Here is a 20,687-nt window from a genome sequence, read left to right on the forward strand (position 1 = left end):
GAATGAAATGGCACAATGAATATTCTACTAAAACATATGAGAAAGGTTCAATTCCTATAAATCTATTTCACTCTGCAAATTTATTTCATTTCAACCAACCATGGCAACAATGAAATATCCTTTTATGTTATAGTCACATTTTATATAACCCACATTTCGGTTAAGCTTTGTAGCTACTAATTAGAAGGCTAAGGCCACTTTGCACAAAAAAGAGATTAAGATGTTAACATCAGGAAGAACAGTAATTCATTCAAAGGTGGTAAAATGGAAAGAAAATTAAATTACTATTATTTCTATAACCCAGATATATAACTGGGTAAAAATTTTTTTTTAATTAAAAATCTTTTAATTAACAAACCTTTATTTTTTTCTCTCATCTCCCTCTTTCCCTCCCACAAAAGTGACTATTCTAAATATGTGGAGAAAATGATACTTCTGGATTCTTGAACAGAATAAGGGAAATAAAGATAGCAATAAACTAAATTCACTATTTTCCCAACAAAGATGAGAGTCATTTAATCTATTAAGGAAGTGACTAATGCAGGATCAAGTTCAATAGATTAAGGTGATACCTAAAGTGAAGTCAATATGGATAAAAACTTCTTTCCCAAACGAATATATATTACCTTTGCCATAATGTAAAAAGCACATAGGAGAAGCTGATCCAAATGTCTGTCTTTCATTAGATCAAAGCAATGTACTAATGTGAACTCAAAACATGTCCATATCTTCCTTCTCAAGTCATTGGAAATATCTAGTTTTAAGCACAAATCACGTAAACGTACACTTGCCAAATGATAGACCTAAGATGAAATAAGGCAAAATATATTAAGCACAAATCCAAGTAAATTTTTTTTTTCTAAAAATAAAGTTATCGATGTCTTTTTAAAAAAATATGATATTCCTTTCTGTAAGTAACATCACGATCTCCTATTGCAATGTTTTCTTTTGAAACAAACAAAAAAAAAGGTTATACACAACTACACAACATAGTAAGCAAATTTGATAGTATATACAACATTCCATAACCATAGTCTTGTTTACCCAAAAGATGAAGGGCCATAATTCATCATTACAATTACTGAATATTCAAGTTAACTGATTCTTTTTATGTCCTAATATGTGATTAATTTTCATGTAGGTACTATGTACCACCAAGAAAAAGGTATATTCCTTTCTATCTCCATTCAATTTTCTCTAAAGATCTATCCTACTTAAATTTTTAAAAATTATATTCACCTCCTAATTAAGTGATTCTTGAACACATAGTTAAAAAAACATCTGCAGGGCAATGTGAGCAACCACATAAGATGAAGTGTCAAAATGTTTGATTACACTCAGAATATTATAAAATTAAAGATCCTTAAAATAATGAAGTGTCATACTGAAAAAGGGTGACATGTAATTATGACAAGAGTTCAATATATAGAAAGTAATTTACTCATCTTAACCCTAAGAACTAAGTAGTTCAAACATTGTTATCTGGTTTGGATAGCCCCAACTTTTTGAAATACAGAACAAAAATAATAACACTAAAAAAAAAAAAATAAAAAAAAATAAAAGAATGAGGAAAATGTTAGATAAAGGAGGATTTTTAAAAAGTTGGCTTTATTTGACGTGGAGAAGCTGAAGACAATACTCTTTAAATGATGAAGATGTTTATCAGCTGACCCTTACTTAGAGGAGCAAACTATAGGAATTAAACTGAAATGTACTGAGATAAACTATAAAGGAAATTTTTAAGAGCTGTGATTATTAAGCGCTGAAACAGATTGTCAAAGGGAAATGTTTTAAAGTTTTAAGAATAGGGAACTCATGTAGTTGAAAGATGGATTAAATAGCCACTAAAGGTCCCCTTCAGCTCTAGAATACTATACAAAAAGAATTTTGTTTGGCTAAAAACCCATATAAGCTGCTTAATATGTCAACACTTACAGCAAATGATAAAGGCAGCCTTTTATGGTTAAGTAAAAATAATAAACCAAAAGAAGTCAATTAAGGGAATGACTACTTGAGAATTTCACAAGTTGAACCATGATTCATTAGGAATTTATTTTGAATCTGCCATACTTATTTATTCTATGAGTCCTTATTCTCTCCAAATGTACTGAATTAGTTCTTTGAATGTGCTTGGGAAACATTTACCTTCCTATAAAACAGTGCCAGGGATCCAGTTCTTTTTGGTCGGCTTACTCCTGCCTGCTGCATTTCTAGAGATTTTGTTGCATAGGTCTGTTTTGGAGAAGTACAACTTAATGACTGAGAAGTAATCGGTATTTGCATAGGGCTGTCCACACTAGTTTGCTCGCTTGAATTCACTGGCATAGGTATTACTGTGATCCCTCCTGTATCAGTAGCAATACCTAGAAAACAAAAGGACAAGTTCTCAATTTTGGAAATAAACTATATATGTAATAACATACATACGTGGAAAATGATATGCAGGAAAAATAAGTGACTTATTTAGTGTCATAAAGCTAATTAGTGGCAAAGCTACAAAACAATTTAACAATTATTCTGGAAAAAATTTTCAGATTATCATTCCGGTGCTGTTTCTATCACATCATGCTATTTACTGAGTAAACTTGACAAACTTGTGGCCTGTAGAGATAGTGGGGAGCACTGTGATGCCACAGAATTATCAAGATGGAAGGGACTTAGGAGATCACCTAGTCCATTTCCCTGAAGAAATAATAATTTTCACAAAATCAACAATAAGTGGTTATAAAACCTCCACCTGAATATCTCCTGAAACAGCTCATCTCCTCTCATTTTCATTATAAAATAAAAAAAAGACTAACTTCATGTGTCCAATGGGATATTATCAATTTGAATATATACTCCAAGAAATATTGTCTACCTTACAAAAAACTTTTTAAGTTTCTGCGCTTAAAGGAGCAGACACTATAAATTATTTTGAAGTTCTCATCTACCTAGATCATTCAGGTATTTAGGAAAATACACACATACAGATTAATGACAATAACAGATCAAGTTAAAACTGTGACCTTAAAATTATCTACTAACAAGTATCAGTTCTGAACAAATATCAGTAATGTCAAACTTAAAGGAAAACTACTGCACCATCTAGCTGCCCATAAGTCTTTGTGGTGAAGCAAGTCTATCTTAATGATAGCTTAGTAAACAAGGAAGCTAATGACCTACAGATCATCCATGAAATCAAAGAACTAAGAGATTTCAAATGTGAAAGGACTGTTGGGGTTCATTATTTTCAGATGTTCCTCATATATTTTACAAACACTTTTAATGCATTCTTTTATTCATTCATAATTAGTACAAATTCTTCCTTTTGGCCTACTGGTGGTGTGTTGTGCCACTAAAATAGTGTGAGATACCTGCATAAAAGTTAAGCTCTTCAGTTAATTTTTTTTTTTTTTGTTCCCTTTGTTTTGGTAGCCAAGGCTTGCTTCTTCTTTTAATAATAGTTTTTTATTTTTCCAAATACATGCAAAGATAGTTATTAACATTTACTCTTTTTTTTATTATAACTTTTTATTGACAGAATCCATGCCTGGGTAATTTTTTTACAACAATATCCCTTGCACTCACTTCTGTTCCGACTTTTTCCCTCCCTCCCTTCACCCCCTCCCCCAGATGGCAAGCAGTCCTATACAAGTTAAATGTCACAGTTCAACATTCACTCTTGCAAAACTTTGTGTTCCAAATTATTTTCCCTCCCTCCTCCCCATCCCCTCCTTTAAATAGCAAGGAATCCAATATAGGTTAAACTTGTTCAATTTGAAAATTCATCATGCTGCACAAGAAAGATCAAAAGGCAGAGAAAAACATGAGAAAGAAAAAAATTAAGCAAACATCAACTATAACAAGAAAAAAAGGTGAAAATACTAAGCTTTGATCCACATTCAGTCTCCATAGTTCTCTCTCTGGATGCAGATAGCTCTTTCCATCACAAGTCTATTGTTATTGCAAGGTTTGTTTCTGTAACTCTAGCACCAACTGGATTTTACCTTCTGCTAAACTATATGAACTTGAAGCTTATAATTCCTAAACTAAATAAGTATCAATCTATGAGCCACCTGGCGTCTCAGAACATGAATAAAGGGAATCTATTTTTAACAATGTTTTTAGGCTTAAGAGACACAAGATTAACAATTTTTCTTAAACTTTTTCTTTTTTATGCTTGATAACAAAAGCAATGCTTTCATCTTTAGGCTGAATCAAATCCTTTTTAGTTTGCTAGGGCATCAATAACCCAAAGAAGAACATGATCAAGCTACGATGACTGTGGGTACCCTCTTGATGAGATTATGGACAAGAGATGTGCCCAATGGGAGGGTGGGAGTGAAAAAGTTGTAATGCCAGAGAAACTGAGGCAAGATAGAGATTATACTTTTTAATATTTTATTTGGATTTCTGAGAGGGAGAGATTGTACTGGGGGCATGATGTCCAAAGCATCCAGCAGAGAATGTGAGTTCTCAATGACATATTTATACACAGTAGCTAAACAAAGGCAGGGGGGGGTGGAGTCCAAACTCTGGTGAGCAGGAATCTCCAGGCAGGAACCATCAATCCGGTTCTGACAGGTTGGGGGAGGGGGGAGGGGAGGTAGGACCATAAATTCTAACAAACTGGGAGTTAAAGAGTTATCCAGCTTAGAGCCAGAAAGTCTGGACTCTCCCTTAAGTTTACACATTGACAATTTATAAATTTAGAGTAAATAGCCCTGAGTTATATCAATCTTAATGAAGGGGGGCGTTTTCCTAGTGGGTCCTGCTTCATAGCCCACGACAAGACGGCGCAAATGAGAGGGTTAAGGCAGAACAATTAGGGAAAATGAAGCAGGACCAATTAGGAAAACTGAGACAGCATCATTAGGGAAACTGAGTCAGGACAATAAAAGGGAACTGTGGCACAACAAAATAAGGGGTATAAATTCTGATTCCTGATACTCTCATCATTCCCTAGAATCCCTTGCGTGGAGAATTTTATGGATACCATTAAAAAGGCGATACTTTTTTCCTCCCGTTTTTTATTTCTTAATAAATCCTGAGTAGGTGTGTACATATACGGTATATATTTACTAAAATACATTACATTAAAAATCTTGATGAATATTCTCATTTTAAAATGAAGGAGAATGTTTTTCTAAAACTCTACTCAGAGTGCTCAACTAAGAAAAAATAAGAAGCAAATTTATAGAATCTTTTAGGGTTAGAGAAGACAAACACATTTTTTTTTCACAATCTACTTTTTTCCCTAGTAGAAGACCAGACAGTACATGCCTCCTAACTGTGGAAGGAATATTTGCTCTGGAATCTGAGGAGCTTGGATCTATTCAAGTTCGGCTCTTCACAATTTATGTGAGCATAGTTAAATGTACCAATAATCTCACAGGACCTCTGCCAACTCTTGTGAAATAAGATATAGGGGGTAGGGAGAGGATTCTCAGAAGATGGCCAAAAATAGAACAAATTTGTGCCTCAGTATGAATACAGACTGGTGAAAAATTAAGAAGACTTGGGGTAGGACAGAGGTCCTCTCAATACAATCAAAAAAGATCTGAAGACAGACTCCATGATGGGGATTAACCAGTAAGATATGCAGGATATGCAAATATCTCCAGACTAGCTCCACAGAAACTCCAAGTGGGAAGCCCTAGAGCAAGCTGGGTGAGGCTGGGGCCTTAAGCAGTAACTGCAGAAACTTTCCCTCAGAAACACTCCACCAGTAGTGGAGTTGGGGTCTGGAAGACACGTGAAGCTCAGCTGATTGGGAACACCAGGCCCAGTGTGCTTGCAGGAGGGTGGAGTTCTTGGTTTGGGGTTCCTGATCAGAGGGGAGAGCTGAAGGGAAGTTTGAGGCACTATCTCCCACCCCACAATTAGAAGTGCTCACACTAATACCTCTTATTTTTAAAAAATGAACTGGAAAAGGAAAGAACCCCATCATTGAAATATATTATGGGAATAGGGAAGATCAGGGTTCATGTTCAGAGGAGGACACTTTAATAAAAAAAAAAAAAAAGCTTCTACCCCAAAGAGTACCTGAAATGGTTCCCTATCCAGACAGAATTTATAGAACTCAAAAAAGAATTTAAAAATCAAATGAGAAACACTAAGGAAAAGTCCTCCCCCCAAAACAAACAAAAAAACTTAAAAAGGAGGTACAGAGTCTCAAAGATGAAAATAATTCTTTGAAAACTAGAATTGGGAAAGAGAAAGCCAGTGAAGCTATAAGAGACCAAGAAATAAAACAGATTATAAAGAATGAAAAAATAAAACAGAATGTGAAACATAAGAATGACAGATCTGGAGAACAGCTTAAGAAAAGAAAATATAAGAATAATTGGACTGCCAGAAAATTGGTACTAAAAATGATATGGGAAAGACTCCTATCTTTGATTCCCAAACCCCTCTAGTGAATGTAATTGCCCTTTGACTCACAAATCCTGGTCCCTTTGAATTCCAATAGAAGATCCGGACCTGTCCCAGCCCCATCCGCATCTGAGCCAACTTTGAGGCTACACCCAAAAGCCCCTGGAGCTAAGTCTCCTATTATAAAAGGGCCACACTGGGAACCCCTCTTTGCAGAGATTTCAAACATGCCAGCCATGTGAGGACTCTCTGTCCACTGGACCCTCTGTCCAGTGTCCTCCTTATCTCTACCTTCACCTATCTCCTACTTCTAAACTCAATAATAAACCTCTTTTATCAATCTAGCTCTAGGGCTAATAAATGCTTTTATTGAGGACTCTGTGCCGCTATTAGACTTCATTTACCGCCTTATCCTTGGGCTGAATCCAAGGGGGTTGCAGGGGAGTTCTGTTTGACTCCCTGTAACCCCAAACCTGCCACTAGACCTTAACTAAACACTAATTTCATTTAGGTTCCCCAAATCTAGACCTCAACAAAAAGAGAACATGATACAATAATGCAGGAAATAATCCAAGAAAATTGTCCTGGAGTAATAGAACATAAGGGGAAGTAGAAATAGAAAAAAATCCAACGATCACCACCTCAAAAAGATTGTAGAAAACACACAGGAATATTATTGCCAAATTTTGAAATCTCCAGATGAAAGAGAAAATTTTATAAGAAACAGGAATAAAACAATTTAAATACGTAAAATAAGAGATCTCTAAGATCCCGTCTAGCTTCAAAAACCTTGGAGACATTCAAGAGAATAATTTTAACAATATTAATTACTTTCAACAATATTAGCATGTTCCAACTTAGGGTTATAGAGTTTCATATTGAAAAAGGCTCTGGAAGCCATTAAGTACAACCTTACCAGCTTTTTCAAGAAAACCAAGGACTAGGAAAGTAGAATAACCTACCTGTGTGATCACACAGTAAATAACTGGCTTTTAAATGTATTTTTGGTACCAATGTTAGAACATTATACTGGGCTGAGTGGACCACAGTGTGTCATTTTTCATATTCTTATTTCAATGTAAATAAACGTAAAAAGGTTTTTACCATGCAATGGTATTGTAACTTTTTGTCCCGTTGTTCCTGTTACTGCAGCTGATGTCACAGTTAAAAGATTCTGTCCAGGTAAAACAGATATATTTTCAGCAATAATAGCTGAAGATGAAGCAATTTTCAACTTGGTTCCTTCTGTTGCAGTTTTATCTGCAAACAGTTTTGAGGAAGTATCCTCTCCAAAAAGTCTTCTCTTAGCACTTCCGGCAGTAGGAGAACTGTAACGCTCATGAACAGATATTGGAGATAATGGCTGCATATCTAAGTATAAAGAAAAAAAAAATTAAACAACTTGAAACATTCAAATACATCTATCTAGTGCGCTCCTGCCTCCTTAAGTAATTATTCACATATGGAGAAGAATCATGAAATACAGGGAACATAAAGACAGTAGAATATGAGGATTGAGTTGAAGAGATACTCTGATCTTTACACTTTCCATCTTTCCTGACAGTCACTAAGAAAGGAGTCAAAGAAAGAAAAGGGAGAGAGATCAGCCCAAATTTAGTTTAAGCCCTTCCTATTGACAATAGGCAAACATTTACAAAAGTTTCATGAAAATTTAGGTTTAGTACAAGAGAAATGAATATGTCTGTGGAACCCTAAACATGCACAAAAAGTTCACAACCCAAACAGAAGTTTTTATGTTTATGAAACTGCAACAAAGAGAGGAAGATAAACAGAAATCTCCACCTAAATGAGAACGGCAGAATAGGAGAAATCATGAAAAAATAAGATGACAAAAAGAGCATTCTTTTTCATTGCTAGACTATGAAGATATGATGGTCTGCTTTTATAGGAGGGTCTCAAATGCCCAAGCAGTTTCAGCTTGGAGCACAAGTCACATCAACCTGGTGAGGTAAAGGGCAATGTCATTCTTAACATATTTAGGGTCTCTTGCATACTCTGGGTCCAGTGTTTCTGAAAAATATAACAACTCAAAAGGACAAGTTCAAGGGCCCTTTAACAATATTCACTTCTGAGGTCAATCAACAAGAAAATTTTTAAGCAACAATTACATACCCATCATTCTAATACAAAGTTAAAAATGAAACAGTTCCTTTCCTCAAGTATCTTAAAAAGCTTAACAAGGGAAATAAGATATGCATAATTAAACATAAACAAAGTAAATTACAAGGCAGTTTTAGTGGGGAATATCATAACAGCTGAGATCATCAGTCTTAATATGGGTACTTGAACTGAATTCTGAAGGAAACTCAGTTACAGTGAGACAGGAAAAAGAACCAAGAATGAAGTTCTCATTCACCCTGTTTTTTTTTTTTTATCCCTGAAGGAATGATATTTCTCATGGCATTGGAATATAGAAGACTTCTCCAAAGAGCCTTACCCTTAGCAGAAGAAAGGTAAAGTATGAATGATTAGAGAATACACAATCACTTGAGCAGGAACTTTGGAAAGTGGGAAGAGGGAAATTCATAGCCAGTATAAGTAACAAAGAAAAAAGCATAATCCAAAACAATTAAAAAAAAAAAGCATTTGCATACAATTTATTCAGCTCTTCTCCAATTGATGGGCACCCATTCATTTCACCTCTTACCTTTGTTTTTTTAATACCATCTCTTCATATTGAACTCACATCTATACTCCGTTTACAGATACTCTTTTTAAAATGAAATGAATGATAATCCTTTAAAAATAAAAAAGTTCTTATGAATTCTAAATATCATCTTCCCATGTAGGAATGTAAATAGTTTAACCTTAAGTCCCTTATGATTTCTCTTTCCTGTTTACTTTTTTATATTTCTCTTCAGTCTTGAAGTTGAAAGTCAAATTTTCTATTCATCTCTGGTCTTTTCATTAAGAATGCTTCAAAATTTTCTGGTTCTTTGAACATCCATTTTCCTCTCTGAAGAACTATATCAGTTTTGCCAGGTAAGTGTTTCTTGGTTGTAATCCCACCTCCTTTACTCTTTGAAATACCATATTCTAAGCCCTTTACTCCTTTAAGGTAGAAGCTGCTAAATCTTGTGTTATTTTAACTGTGGTACCAAAATACTTAAACTGTTTCTTTCTAGATGCTTGCAATACTTTCTCCTTGACTTGGGAGCTCTAAATTTGGCTATAATATTCCTGGGAGTTTTCATTTTGGAATATCTTTTAGAAGGTAATCAATGTATTCTTTCAATTTCTATTATACTCTCTGGCTCTAGAATAGCAGGAAAGTTTTCCTTATTAATTTCTTGAAAGATGATTCTAGACTTTTTTTGATCATGACTTTCAGATAATCCCAATAATTTTTTAAATTCTCTTTTCTGGATCTATTTTCTAGGTCGGTTGTTTTCCCATGAGATATTTCACATAGTCCTCCTCTTTTCATTCCTTTTTAAAATTGTTTCTTGATTTTTCATAAAGTCATTAATGTCATGCTCAATTCTAACTTTTAAGGAATTCTTTTCTTCAATTCATTTGGTCAATTTTACTTTTTAAGGAGTTTTTTCCTTAAGTGAATTTTTGTGCTTCTCTTTCAATTTGACCAATTCTGTTTTTTAAGGCATTCTTTTCATTGGCTTTTTATATCTCTTTCCCATTTAGTATAGTCTGTTTTTCAAGGTGTTATTTTCTTCAGGTTTTTTTTTTTCCTTCACCAAGCTGTTGATTCATTTTTCATGATTTTCTTATATCACTCATTACTCTTTCTCTACCTCTCATATCATTTTCAAAATCTTTTTTTAGTGGAGTGTGTGTTTTGATCTTCCTTTTCACCATAGTACCTTTCTATGGAGAGCGTTTTTTCTATTGTTTGCTCATTTTCCCATCCTATTTCTTGACTTTTAACTCTTTGACAATACAAGGCCTGTTTCTAAGGTAGAGGGTACATTGTCCCAAGCTTCAGGGGTTTTGTGCAGCTGTTTTCAGAGATACTTTTAAGGAATTTAAAGTTTTCACTTCTTCTATGTGGTATGATCTAAGGAGAGGTGTATATAATAAACACTTATACTTCTGGTCTGTGCTCTGGTCAACAAGTGACCACAAGCATTCTTTTCTGATCAAGAACTATGAACAGGGTCTCCACGCTACCGTAGACTACAAGATCTGGTACATTAGAGGCTGTTCCTCGCCTTGGGACAGTCACCCAGGATGGTGACCCCAGATCTGAGTATGGGTAAAGCAACAAAGTCCTACTTCAGTGCTAGCAAAGAGACTGCTATAATCTACTTCTGACTAGTTGCTCAACTTCCTTACTGGGGGAATGGCCTGAACTGAAGCTCTGGAAGCAGCTGTTACTGATTCAAAGACTCCCAAGGCCTGCTCTTAGTTTTCTAGGGATGGGGCTGGCCTGTGTTGGACCGTGTTCCACTAAGTAGTTCTGCTACTCCAGAAATTGTTTTATGGTATTATTTAAAGATGTTTGGAGGAGTTTTGGGGGAAGCACAAGTGAGTTGCTGCATTCTCATTGCGATCTTGACTCTGCCCCTAAAGCTAAACGTTTTAAGAAATATGAATGACACACATGATGCTGTGCGGTTTACATCCCAAAGGGAGCTATGTGCTCAGTTGTGAAATTTGGAAACAATTATTAAAAATTCTTAAAAAATAGGAAATTTATATTGATTGACTTGGAAAAATGGAATTTCCTAGTTAACTTTTCAATTAAAAAAACATATATGGATAGAGTTTTATTCGATTCTTATATGACTGAAGTTATGTCCATAGAAATTGATTTTTTATGTTTTTATGGAATATTTAGAGCTAAAATAGAATTTCTATTAATTGAGTAAGAAAAGATACAAATTCAATCATAAAAATGACCTCTACACATTAAGGGAATCAAACCTCCAAGCCAGAAAAGCAAGATGTGGATCATACATATGTTTCTTACTACATAGGAAAATGTGATAGGTCTCTATTCAAGTTTTTTATTTAAGTCCCTAACCAGAGCAAAATATTTAGTAATTTGTAAGTAGAATATGCAACCTTAAAAACATAAAAAAAAAATCTTAGGAACCTTTTTGGAAATTACATAACCACATAACCGTGAACCTACCCCGTCGAAGACTCCCACTGTCAGTCCTAACTTCTTTTACACGAGGGTGCACTATGGGAGATAACGGCATCATTGGGAGATGACCTTGAACATTTCCTGTCTCCAAGTTATTAGGAAATATGACCTGTAAAAACCCAAAACAAAAATTTGCTTAGGACAAATTCTAAGAGGGAAGCATTACTCCCTCAAATGATTATTTTTTCCCTTGAGTCTTTTCCATTTTCTCTAGGTCTCCCTTTGTGGGTAGGTATGCTGAGGACTGGACAGAATCCAAAAATCCCAAAACATGGGAAATTGTGAATTTGAGTCTTCATAATCAAATACAGTTAGGGGAAATTCCAAAAGTGGAAGAATGGAAGTAGATGGATTCCAATGAAAAGCAAAATAAAAATAAAAGGAGAAAGAAAAGGGAATGTAATATCATAAGGGAGAAATCAGTTACTAAGTGTCTCAAATCATAAAATAATAACAAAATATGTACTTTGCATATGACCATATGGTGTGTACAATTAAAAAATAGTATATTAATGAAGCTTATAATTAAACTGTTACTCCTTTTATAATCTATAAACAAAATAATAATAATTTATAAACAAAACAAATGAAGAATTCTATTGTGTCATCCATACTGCTAGATGGATATGCCATTGAATTACTCTATTTGTACACTTCTCCCTTGGCCAAAAAAAAAAAAAAAAATAAGATGGTAATTAACAGAGCCCAGAACTGAATGGGAGGGAAGGGAACTAGCATTTAAGTGCCTACTAAGTGCCAGATACTGTGCTAAATACTTTACAAATATTATCTCATTTAATCCTCATAATCCTGGGAGGTAAATGCTATTATGTGTTCTTTTAGTCATGAGAAAACTAAAACATACAAAAGTTGAGAGACTTGCCCAGGATCACACAGCTGCCAAGTGTCTGAAGCCATATTTGAATTCAGGGTCCTCCTGACCCTGAGCCAAGTTTCTCTATATGGTACCTTCCTTATGAGCTCAATTTCTTTTAGGACAAAGCCTTGAGCTTTCAAAGATCCTGAGATATATTCAGCCTATCATAGGAGCTCATGTTTTCAGCAATGATCTTACCCTTTTGATTATGGCTGTGAAATACAGGACATCATGGTATTTATTTAATGAATCAGAACAGGACTTAACAATGGAAAAATGAAGAAAAGGCATAGGTAAGGTACAGCAAATTATGAATAAAGACTCACATATTGGAAATGATACTTTAAAGATAGGATACGTATGATTGTAAAAGGAGATGGATTAATCTTATGGACAATATCATGCTGTGATTCAATATATTTCAAGCCAAACAGAAGACTTTCAGCAAACTATGCAGGCTCCCAGAAAGAAAGGAATTTCACAGAATGGGATCCTGGATTCCACTAAAGCATCAAATTCTAACATGACAAATTATACATCAAATACCTGCTTTGATGAACAGAGAGAGAGGTACAAAGCTAAATGAGATAGCTTACCACTCAGGAGAAACATAGAACACACATGCAAATAAATATCCATAACATATCATCAGACATGCTGACTATATAAAGATGTATTTATTTATCTGGTCTGGGAGTAGGACGATAGGAAAAGAAAAACCTTAAATCAAGGAAGACTTCAAGGAAGAATGGAAGGGAATAAGCATTTATTAAGCATCAATATATATAAGGCACTGTGCCAAGCACTTTACAGGTATTAGTTCACTTGATCCTTCCAACAACCCTGTGAGGTAGGTGGTATGTTATCTATTTTACAATTAAAGAAACTGAAGTAGACAGAAATGTCTAAGGCAGAATTTGAACTATCTGATAGAGTATAGTTGGGAGAGTTGTAAATTGTCCAAGTATTCAGAGGAATATCTTGCACACAGTTATAAAACTGTACATAGTTTTTGATCCAGTATTACCACTACAAGGTCCATTCTCCATAAAGGTCAAAAAGAAAAGGACCTATATGTACAAAAATATTAGTAGCAATTCTTTTTGTGGTGGCAGTGAATTGGAAATTGAAGAGATGCCCATTAATTGGGGGATGACTAAACATGTATTGTAAGAAAAGATTAGGAAGGTAGTTTCAGAAAAAAACATGGCAAGATATGTACAAGCACAAAGTGAAGTGAGAAGAACCATGAAATCATTGTGCACAGAAATAGCAGTGTTGTGACGACCACCAAATGTGAAAGACTTGGCTATTTTGATCAATCTAATGAACCAAAATAATTCCAAGGAATCATGATGAAAAAATGCTTTCTACATCCAGAAAGAGAACTAATGGACTGTCAAGTATAAGAAAATTTAAGTATGATTTTCTCATTTTATTATTTTTTTTTTTTGCTTTTTTTAGGTGATATGGCTAACAAGGAAATAAGTTTTACATGATTTTATATTTTCATTGATATCATTTTGCTTGCCTTCTCTGTGTGGGAGATGGATAGAAGGGAGAGAATTTGGAAATCAAAATTTTTTAAAAAAAAGGATATAAATAATAAATTAAAAAACAAAAAAATAAACTAAGATAACATTTGTAAAGTGCTATTTAAATTTTCAAGTGCTGTATAAATGCTAGAGATTATCAATATTATTAATGTTAACTTTAGAATGGATAATCTTTTAACAGATAAAAATAGTAAAGGGGGGTAATTCCAGATATAGAAAATGGGATAAGCAAAAGCATAAAGATGTAAACCCAGCCTTGCCCTTACTTCTTCACAAGTAGGAACTTTATTTTCAGAAATGAGGAGAGCATCCCACAATGCAGAATCATTGCTCCATGCTAAACTTTCCAGAATCTGTTCTTCAATGCTGTTAAGGTGCTTTACTGTATCTCTTGATAGCCCTTCCTCGGACCGAATCAATATTTCAATGACCTAAAAAGAAAGGTATTACATGTTTAGAGAAAGAAAACCTCATTCCAGGAATGGCACAGCTGATAAAAGCACTAGGTCTGAAGTTAGGAAGACCTGGGTTCAAATCCAGCCTCATATTCTTCCTAGCTGGATGGTCCTGGACAAATCATTTAATTACTTTTTGCCTCAGTTCTCATTTATAAAATGGGGGCGGGGGGAGGAGAGTAATAGAACTTTTCTTGCAGGATTACTGTGATGTTAAAATGAGGTATTTGTTAAGCATTCAGCAAATATTAAAGCTCTATATAAATGCTAAAATAACTATTATTATTATTGTGCTGGACTGTTTGCATTTTTGCCACTGAATTATGTGTCATAAAAAATGGGTTTTTCCATTTAGTGTTGGCTAAGAAATAGACTTGTTGATCAATAGAATAGGTTAGGTTCAAGGGCAAAACAGCCAATAACTTTAATAATCTAGTGTTTAACAAACCCAAAGACCCCAGTTTTTGGGATAAGAACTCACTATTTGACAAAAATTGCTGGGAAAATTGGAAATTAGTATGGCAGAAACTAGGCATTGGCCCACACTTAATACCATACACCAAGATAAGGTCAAAATAGGTTCATGACCTAGGCATAAAGAAAGAGATTCTAAATAACTTGGAAGAGCATAGGATAGTTTACCTCTCAGACCTGTGGAAGAGGAAGGAATTTATGACCAAAGAAGAACTAGAGATCATTATTGATCACAAAATAGAAAATTTTGATTATATCAAATTGAAAAGTTTTTGTACAAACAAAACCAATGCAGACAAGATTAGAAGGGAAGCAATAAACTGGGAAAACATTTTTACAATTAAAGGTTCTGATAAAGGCTTCATTTCCAAAATATAGAGAGAATTGACTCTAATTTATATGAAATCAAGCCATTCTCCAATTGATAAATGGTCAAAGGATATGGACAATTCTCAGATGAAGAAATTGAAATTATTTCTAGCCATATGAAAAGATGACCCAAGTCATTATTAATCAGAGAAATGCAAATTAAGACAACTCTGAGATACCACTACATATCTGTTAGATTGGCTAGAATGATAGGGAAAGATAATGAGGAATGTTGGAGGGGATGTGAGAAAACTGGGGCACTCATGCATTGTTGGTGGAGTTGTGAATGAATCCAGCCATTCTAGAGAACAATTTGGAACTATGCTCAAAAAGTTATCAAACTGTGCATACTTTTTGATCCAGGAGTGCTACTACTGGGCTTATACCCCAAAGAGATCTTAAAGAAGGGAAAGGGACCTATATGTGCAAGAATGTTTGTGGCAGCCCTCTTTGTAGTAGCCAGAAACTGGAAACTGACTGGATGTCCATCAATTGGAGAATGGCTGAATAAATTGTAGCATATGAACATTATGGAATATTACTATTCTGTAAGAAATGACCAGCAGGATGATTTCAGAAAGGCCTGAAGAGACTTACATGAACTGATGCTGAATGAAATGAGCAGGATTAGGAGATCATTACATACTTCAACAACAGTACTATATGATGATCAATTCTGATGGACGTGGTCATCTCCAGCAATGAGATGAACCAAATCAGTTCCAATAGAGCAGTAATGAACTGAACCAGCTACACCCAGCGAAAGAACTCTGGGAGGTGACTATGAAGCATTACATAGAATTCCCAATCCCTCTATTTTTGTCCGCCTGTATTTTTGATTTCCTTCACAGGCTAATAGTACTATTTCAAAGTCTGATTCCTTTTGTACAGCAAAATAACTGTTAGGACATGTATACTTATACTGTATTTAATTTATACTTTATATTTAACATGTATTGGTCAACCTGCCATCGGGAGGAAGGGATGGGGGGAAGGAGGGGAAAAACTGGAACAAAAGGTTTGGCAATTGTCAATGCTATAAAATTACCCATGCATATAACTTGTAAATAAAAAACATTATAGAATAAAATCACCAAGAAAAAATGTATATATAGGTTTTTTTCTACAGGCAATATGCCAAAGGTGAAGAGATTTTCAAGAAGTTTAAAGCCCAGTTCTGCCATTAATTGTGTGATTATGAACAAGTCGACTGACCACTTTAATCCTTAAATTTCCTCATTCCCTAAAATGAACATAATACTTGCATGATCCAACTCACTTGGTTGAGATAAAATGCTTTATATATTAAAAATACTATTTCATTACAAACCATATTTTTGCTTCTTATTTTAAAAAATAAAACTTTTACAAAATATCTTTCATTTGGAGAAGTCAAAGCATTTCCACATATTTTCTCATTAATCTTTAAAACTTCTCATTTTATACATGGAAAACTTAGGCAAAAGAGTTAAATGGATTTGTGCAATGTTATAATGTAGAAGATAGGTAAAAGGATCAAGGATCTAAAAATGAAAGAGACTTTAGTAAAATCAACTTTCTCATTCTTTTAAAGTTTTAACATTACTTTTTATTTGTACAATCATAATCATGTCCCAATATTTCTCCAGCAAATAAACTTTCATTCCCACCCGCCCTACTCTCCTTGTAATAAAGAAAAAGTTAGTTAGGCAAAGCCAATAGATGGCAGAATTGCATCTGAAAATGTGTCCAATATTTTGTCCCCCTTTCTCTAAGGAGAAGAGGAAAGTTTATTTCTTCATCTGTTCTCCTGGCCAAGATTGGTATTATAATCAACCAGAGTTGAGATGCTTTGGAGTATTATTCTCATTTATATAACTGTAGTATTTTTATATACTGTTCTCCATTCTTTCATTTTCCAGTTAGGGTAAACTAAGGCTCAGAGAGGCTCAGTGATTTATTCAAAGCTATCCTGCAGAAGCAGGAGATGGATGCAGATTTTTGGGTCCCTCTTCTTTCCCTTGGATCACAACATCATGATTCTTAGCTCAATCGATGCTCTTCCAACCATCCTGCCTCTAAGCTCCTTCATAGTAAAATGAGTATTTAAAAAGAATTTTGCTTTTTTGATGAAAGTAGTTATTACTGTTGCAGGGTATTTAAATCAAAACTTGTGCACCTGACATAAAATTTGACATTTCTTTTGGTCACAATGATTCATAAAATGGAATAGCAGAGGAGTTATCAGCAATGGAGTATACATAATATAATATATAGAATATCTATACCAATAATATTACAGATCCCCTAAATATCTAATTAGACATTATTTGAACTTAACCCAAAGGGAAAAGATAAAATTACATTGAAATACAAATCAATCTTCCCTTGGAGCTAGAAAAAATTTCTGCTTAGCAAATTAGAATTTCAATGAAAATAATCAATTGAATTATATTCATTCAACAATTCATAAACAAAAAAAAAATCCCAATGGCAAAATTATTTTCTATCATTTTAACTTCGGCACAATTTGGGAGAGTAAAAACTAAAAATACATTCTTCTATTAGCTTGAAAATAATATAGAGAAGAAACTATTAACTTAAGGTCAATAATCCCCCAAACTATGTAGTAGTAAAGTATGTGGGTGTGAATGTTGATTAATAATACTTTTTTTGGATAGTGAAAATAATGGAGAATATGATAACAATTTCTACATTTTACAAAAGAAAATTAACAAAACTGTTTTAGTAGCAAAAAATGAATTTCCTGTCAATAATAAGCCGAAAAGTCTGAAGTAACTCAAGCTCTGATCAAGATCATATTCCAACATTATAGTTTCATTAATCAATCCCATTAGGTAAGAAAGGAATTCTAGAGATAGTGAGTATATTTTATTCCTTATATTAGGTCGGTCATTTCTATGTCATACTGTATCTATCTTATTCTAAAAATTAAGTTTTCTAGCAGAGTTTTGAGTACTTCATTGATACTTGGCCCTTTTGCTAATCCCTAATCTCTAACTCCCCACATTTAAAAGCAAGGCATACACACAGACACACAGACACACACACACACACACACACACACACACACACACACACACACACTAATCTAATAGGCTTACAATATGAACTTTATAACCTTTTGTTCAAAATTATGATTTTAAAAAGTCTTCACATATCCTAAGGTAATTTCAAGCAATTATATTTACATAAGAACATTGAGACAATAGTAAGATGCAGTTTGTATAAAATTGAAAAGTTCACTTAAAAAACGCCAGATCTTTATGCATATAAATTTCCTGAATATTCTAAAAAAAAAAAAAAAAAAAGTTGGCAAGAGATCAATTAGATATATATATATATGTGTGTGTATGCATGCACACATATACTTACATGTGTATATATTTATCTATATATCTACATGCATATGTATATGTATGTGTATCCCCAACGAGTTTACCAATCTATGAGAGAAGCAGCTGTAATCTAGTGGCAAGTTATAGATTTAGAGTAAAAGGCCCATCTAGAGGTCTAACTAGCTCAGAAGCTTACTACTTCTGGGGCCCTGGCCAACCTTACAATTTCCTAAGCTTTATGTTTTTAGGCCACTAATGGAAATATTTTCTGGAAATCAATATGGAAATCTTACCTCAACATCAAAATAAATGTAATGTATGGAAAAAAGGCCAGGAATCCCATGACTGGTAATTGTTTTCATCTCACCTTATAAAAGTAAAACGGACTTAGATCAAGAACTTCAATGATCCAGGGAAAACTACGAGGTGAACTATATGCAAACAGCACAATTTCCAAACAGCAAGCCATCAAAGAACGATGAAATATATCCTGCTCCAAAAGAACCTTAAAAAAAAAAGTTTAGTTCACCTTAATGCCTTCATTTTTTGAAATTAAAGTTATAGGAATTAAGTACATTAAGGTTTTAGAAATAAAAACGAAGAATATTCTAAATTATATTGAAATGCTAAAACAAGGAATATGAAAGATCATGAATAGGCTAAAAGTTGCCAGATTAATATCTAATTTCATTCCATAAAGGCACCTCAAATGTCAATGAAACAGCAAAATTTAGAAAAAGGAAAGTACAATACAAATGTAAGGCATATCAGCATCAGCATCATTACAATGAACACAAATTACCACACTTTGCTAAAGCTGGTGTAGGACACAAGGGAATAATAGTGATCAGAAGAAACAGTGGCAATAATAATGATGATCATAGGGGATATCCTAGAGCTTGGTTTTTTGAAAGTGTTATTGATATCAGAATAAATGTTATATAAAGCTATCATAAAAGTACAATGATGTATATATAATAGCATGCCTTTCTAGATAATATACAATTATTGCTGTCTTAAAAAAATATTTTTGAATTAAAGAACAAAGAAACCTTCTCAATTACAGTTCTATTCACAAAGTCCTGAACATTTTCTTCTACATCACTCACTGTGGCTCTTTCCCTAAGTGGACTGACCCTCTTCTTATTTATACTCTTCTTTATTATTAAAGAATAATTAAAGTATTAATTATAATTAAACTTATATTAAAGAATATCTAACTATATCAAGAATTTATGCTACAGAGCTGAGGATGGGGGTGAGGAAAGAAATGACAGGGGATGGCCGTACCTAACCCATTTCAAGAATTCAAGAGCATCTAAAGAGAACAGAGTTGTGCTTAATGAATAAAATATTAATCTACTTACAGACATGTCCATTCCATGAAGTCGTCGTGTTTCCTGAACCATTATGGTTTCTAATATTTTATAGTATAAAATCTCTGCTAATTTTAGTCGATTTACAGCAAAATCTACAATAGAAACAAAAGGGTATATACTAATAAAAGTCAATAGTTAATAATTATTTGGGAAAGGAAGTTAGTTATAATATTCACTTTTGAAGCTATAGTTTTTTGCTGTGTTGCATTAAATGATTATGCATTTCTTACCTATGTGAGATCCCGGTTGCTCATCTGTTGACTGAGTATAGTGTTGACAAAAAGCTTCTCCAATGCTTTTTACTATGTTCATGATGTTTTCCATAGGATTGCGTACACAAGACCTGTAAAATACAATATGATTAACCTAATACTAGAAGAAATTATGTTACCTCATTGGTGGCTTAAATTCTGTACTATGCTGTTCTGTATCGTGTAAACTTAGTTAGCTATATAAAAATCAAACACATTATAATAAAGGTATAGAGTATTTAAATCAAGTCACCATGCAGTCCTTGAGATTCAGTTTCAGAACTGACCTAATACATAAGCGGAGCTGATGTATGTAGTCATACTATGGGCACATACACATTACACTAGACTTATGCAGAAGGCCGGTGAGGCAGTATGGTGAAGTAGATAAAAGCAATGACGTTGGAAAAAGCAAGACTTGGGTTCACATCTACCTCAGACTTATTTAGTTGTGTGATCCTGGGCAAATCCTTAATATTTATGAAACGAGAGAATTGGAA

The 20,687-nt window shown here is 33.8% G+C and overlaps 1 protein-coding gene across 5 annotated transcripts in view; it reads right to left on the minus strand.

The window, feature by feature from the left end:
* The window catches only part of RBL1 (RB transcriptional corepressor like 1), a 56,798-nt gene that overhangs the window by 11,899 nt on the left and 24,212 nt on the right, over positions 1-20,687 (minus strand). For 4 of the 5 annotated variants that reach the window (XM_031954039.1, XM_031954038.1, XM_031954041.1 and 1 more), the window contains exons 10-17: positions 20,167-20,279; positions 19,925-20,028; positions 18,925-19,062; positions 14,188-14,352; positions 11,474-11,597; positions 7,462-7,728; positions 2,146-2,363; positions 627-803 (exon numbers count right to left, since the gene is read on the minus strand). In XM_031954039.1, coding sequence (XP_031809899.1) covers positions 627-803; positions 2,146-2,363; positions 7,462-7,728; positions 11,474-11,597; positions 14,188-14,352; positions 18,925-19,062; positions 19,925-20,028; positions 20,167-20,279 — 1,306 coding nt within the window. The remainder of the gene's footprint in view (positions 1-626; positions 804-2,145; positions 2,364-7,461; positions 7,729-11,473; positions 11,598-14,187; positions 14,353-18,924; positions 19,063-19,924; positions 20,029-20,166; positions 20,280-20,687) is intronic. The other variant, XM_031954040.1, reaches the window with a different exon arrangement.

Source organism: Sarcophilus harrisii, chromosome 2 (assembly GCF_902635505.1).
Source record: "Sarcophilus harrisii chromosome 2, mSarHar1.11, whole genome shotgun sequence".
Classification (NCBI taxonomy): Eukaryota; Metazoa; Chordata; class Mammalia; order Dasyuromorphia; family Dasyuridae; genus Sarcophilus; species Sarcophilus harrisii.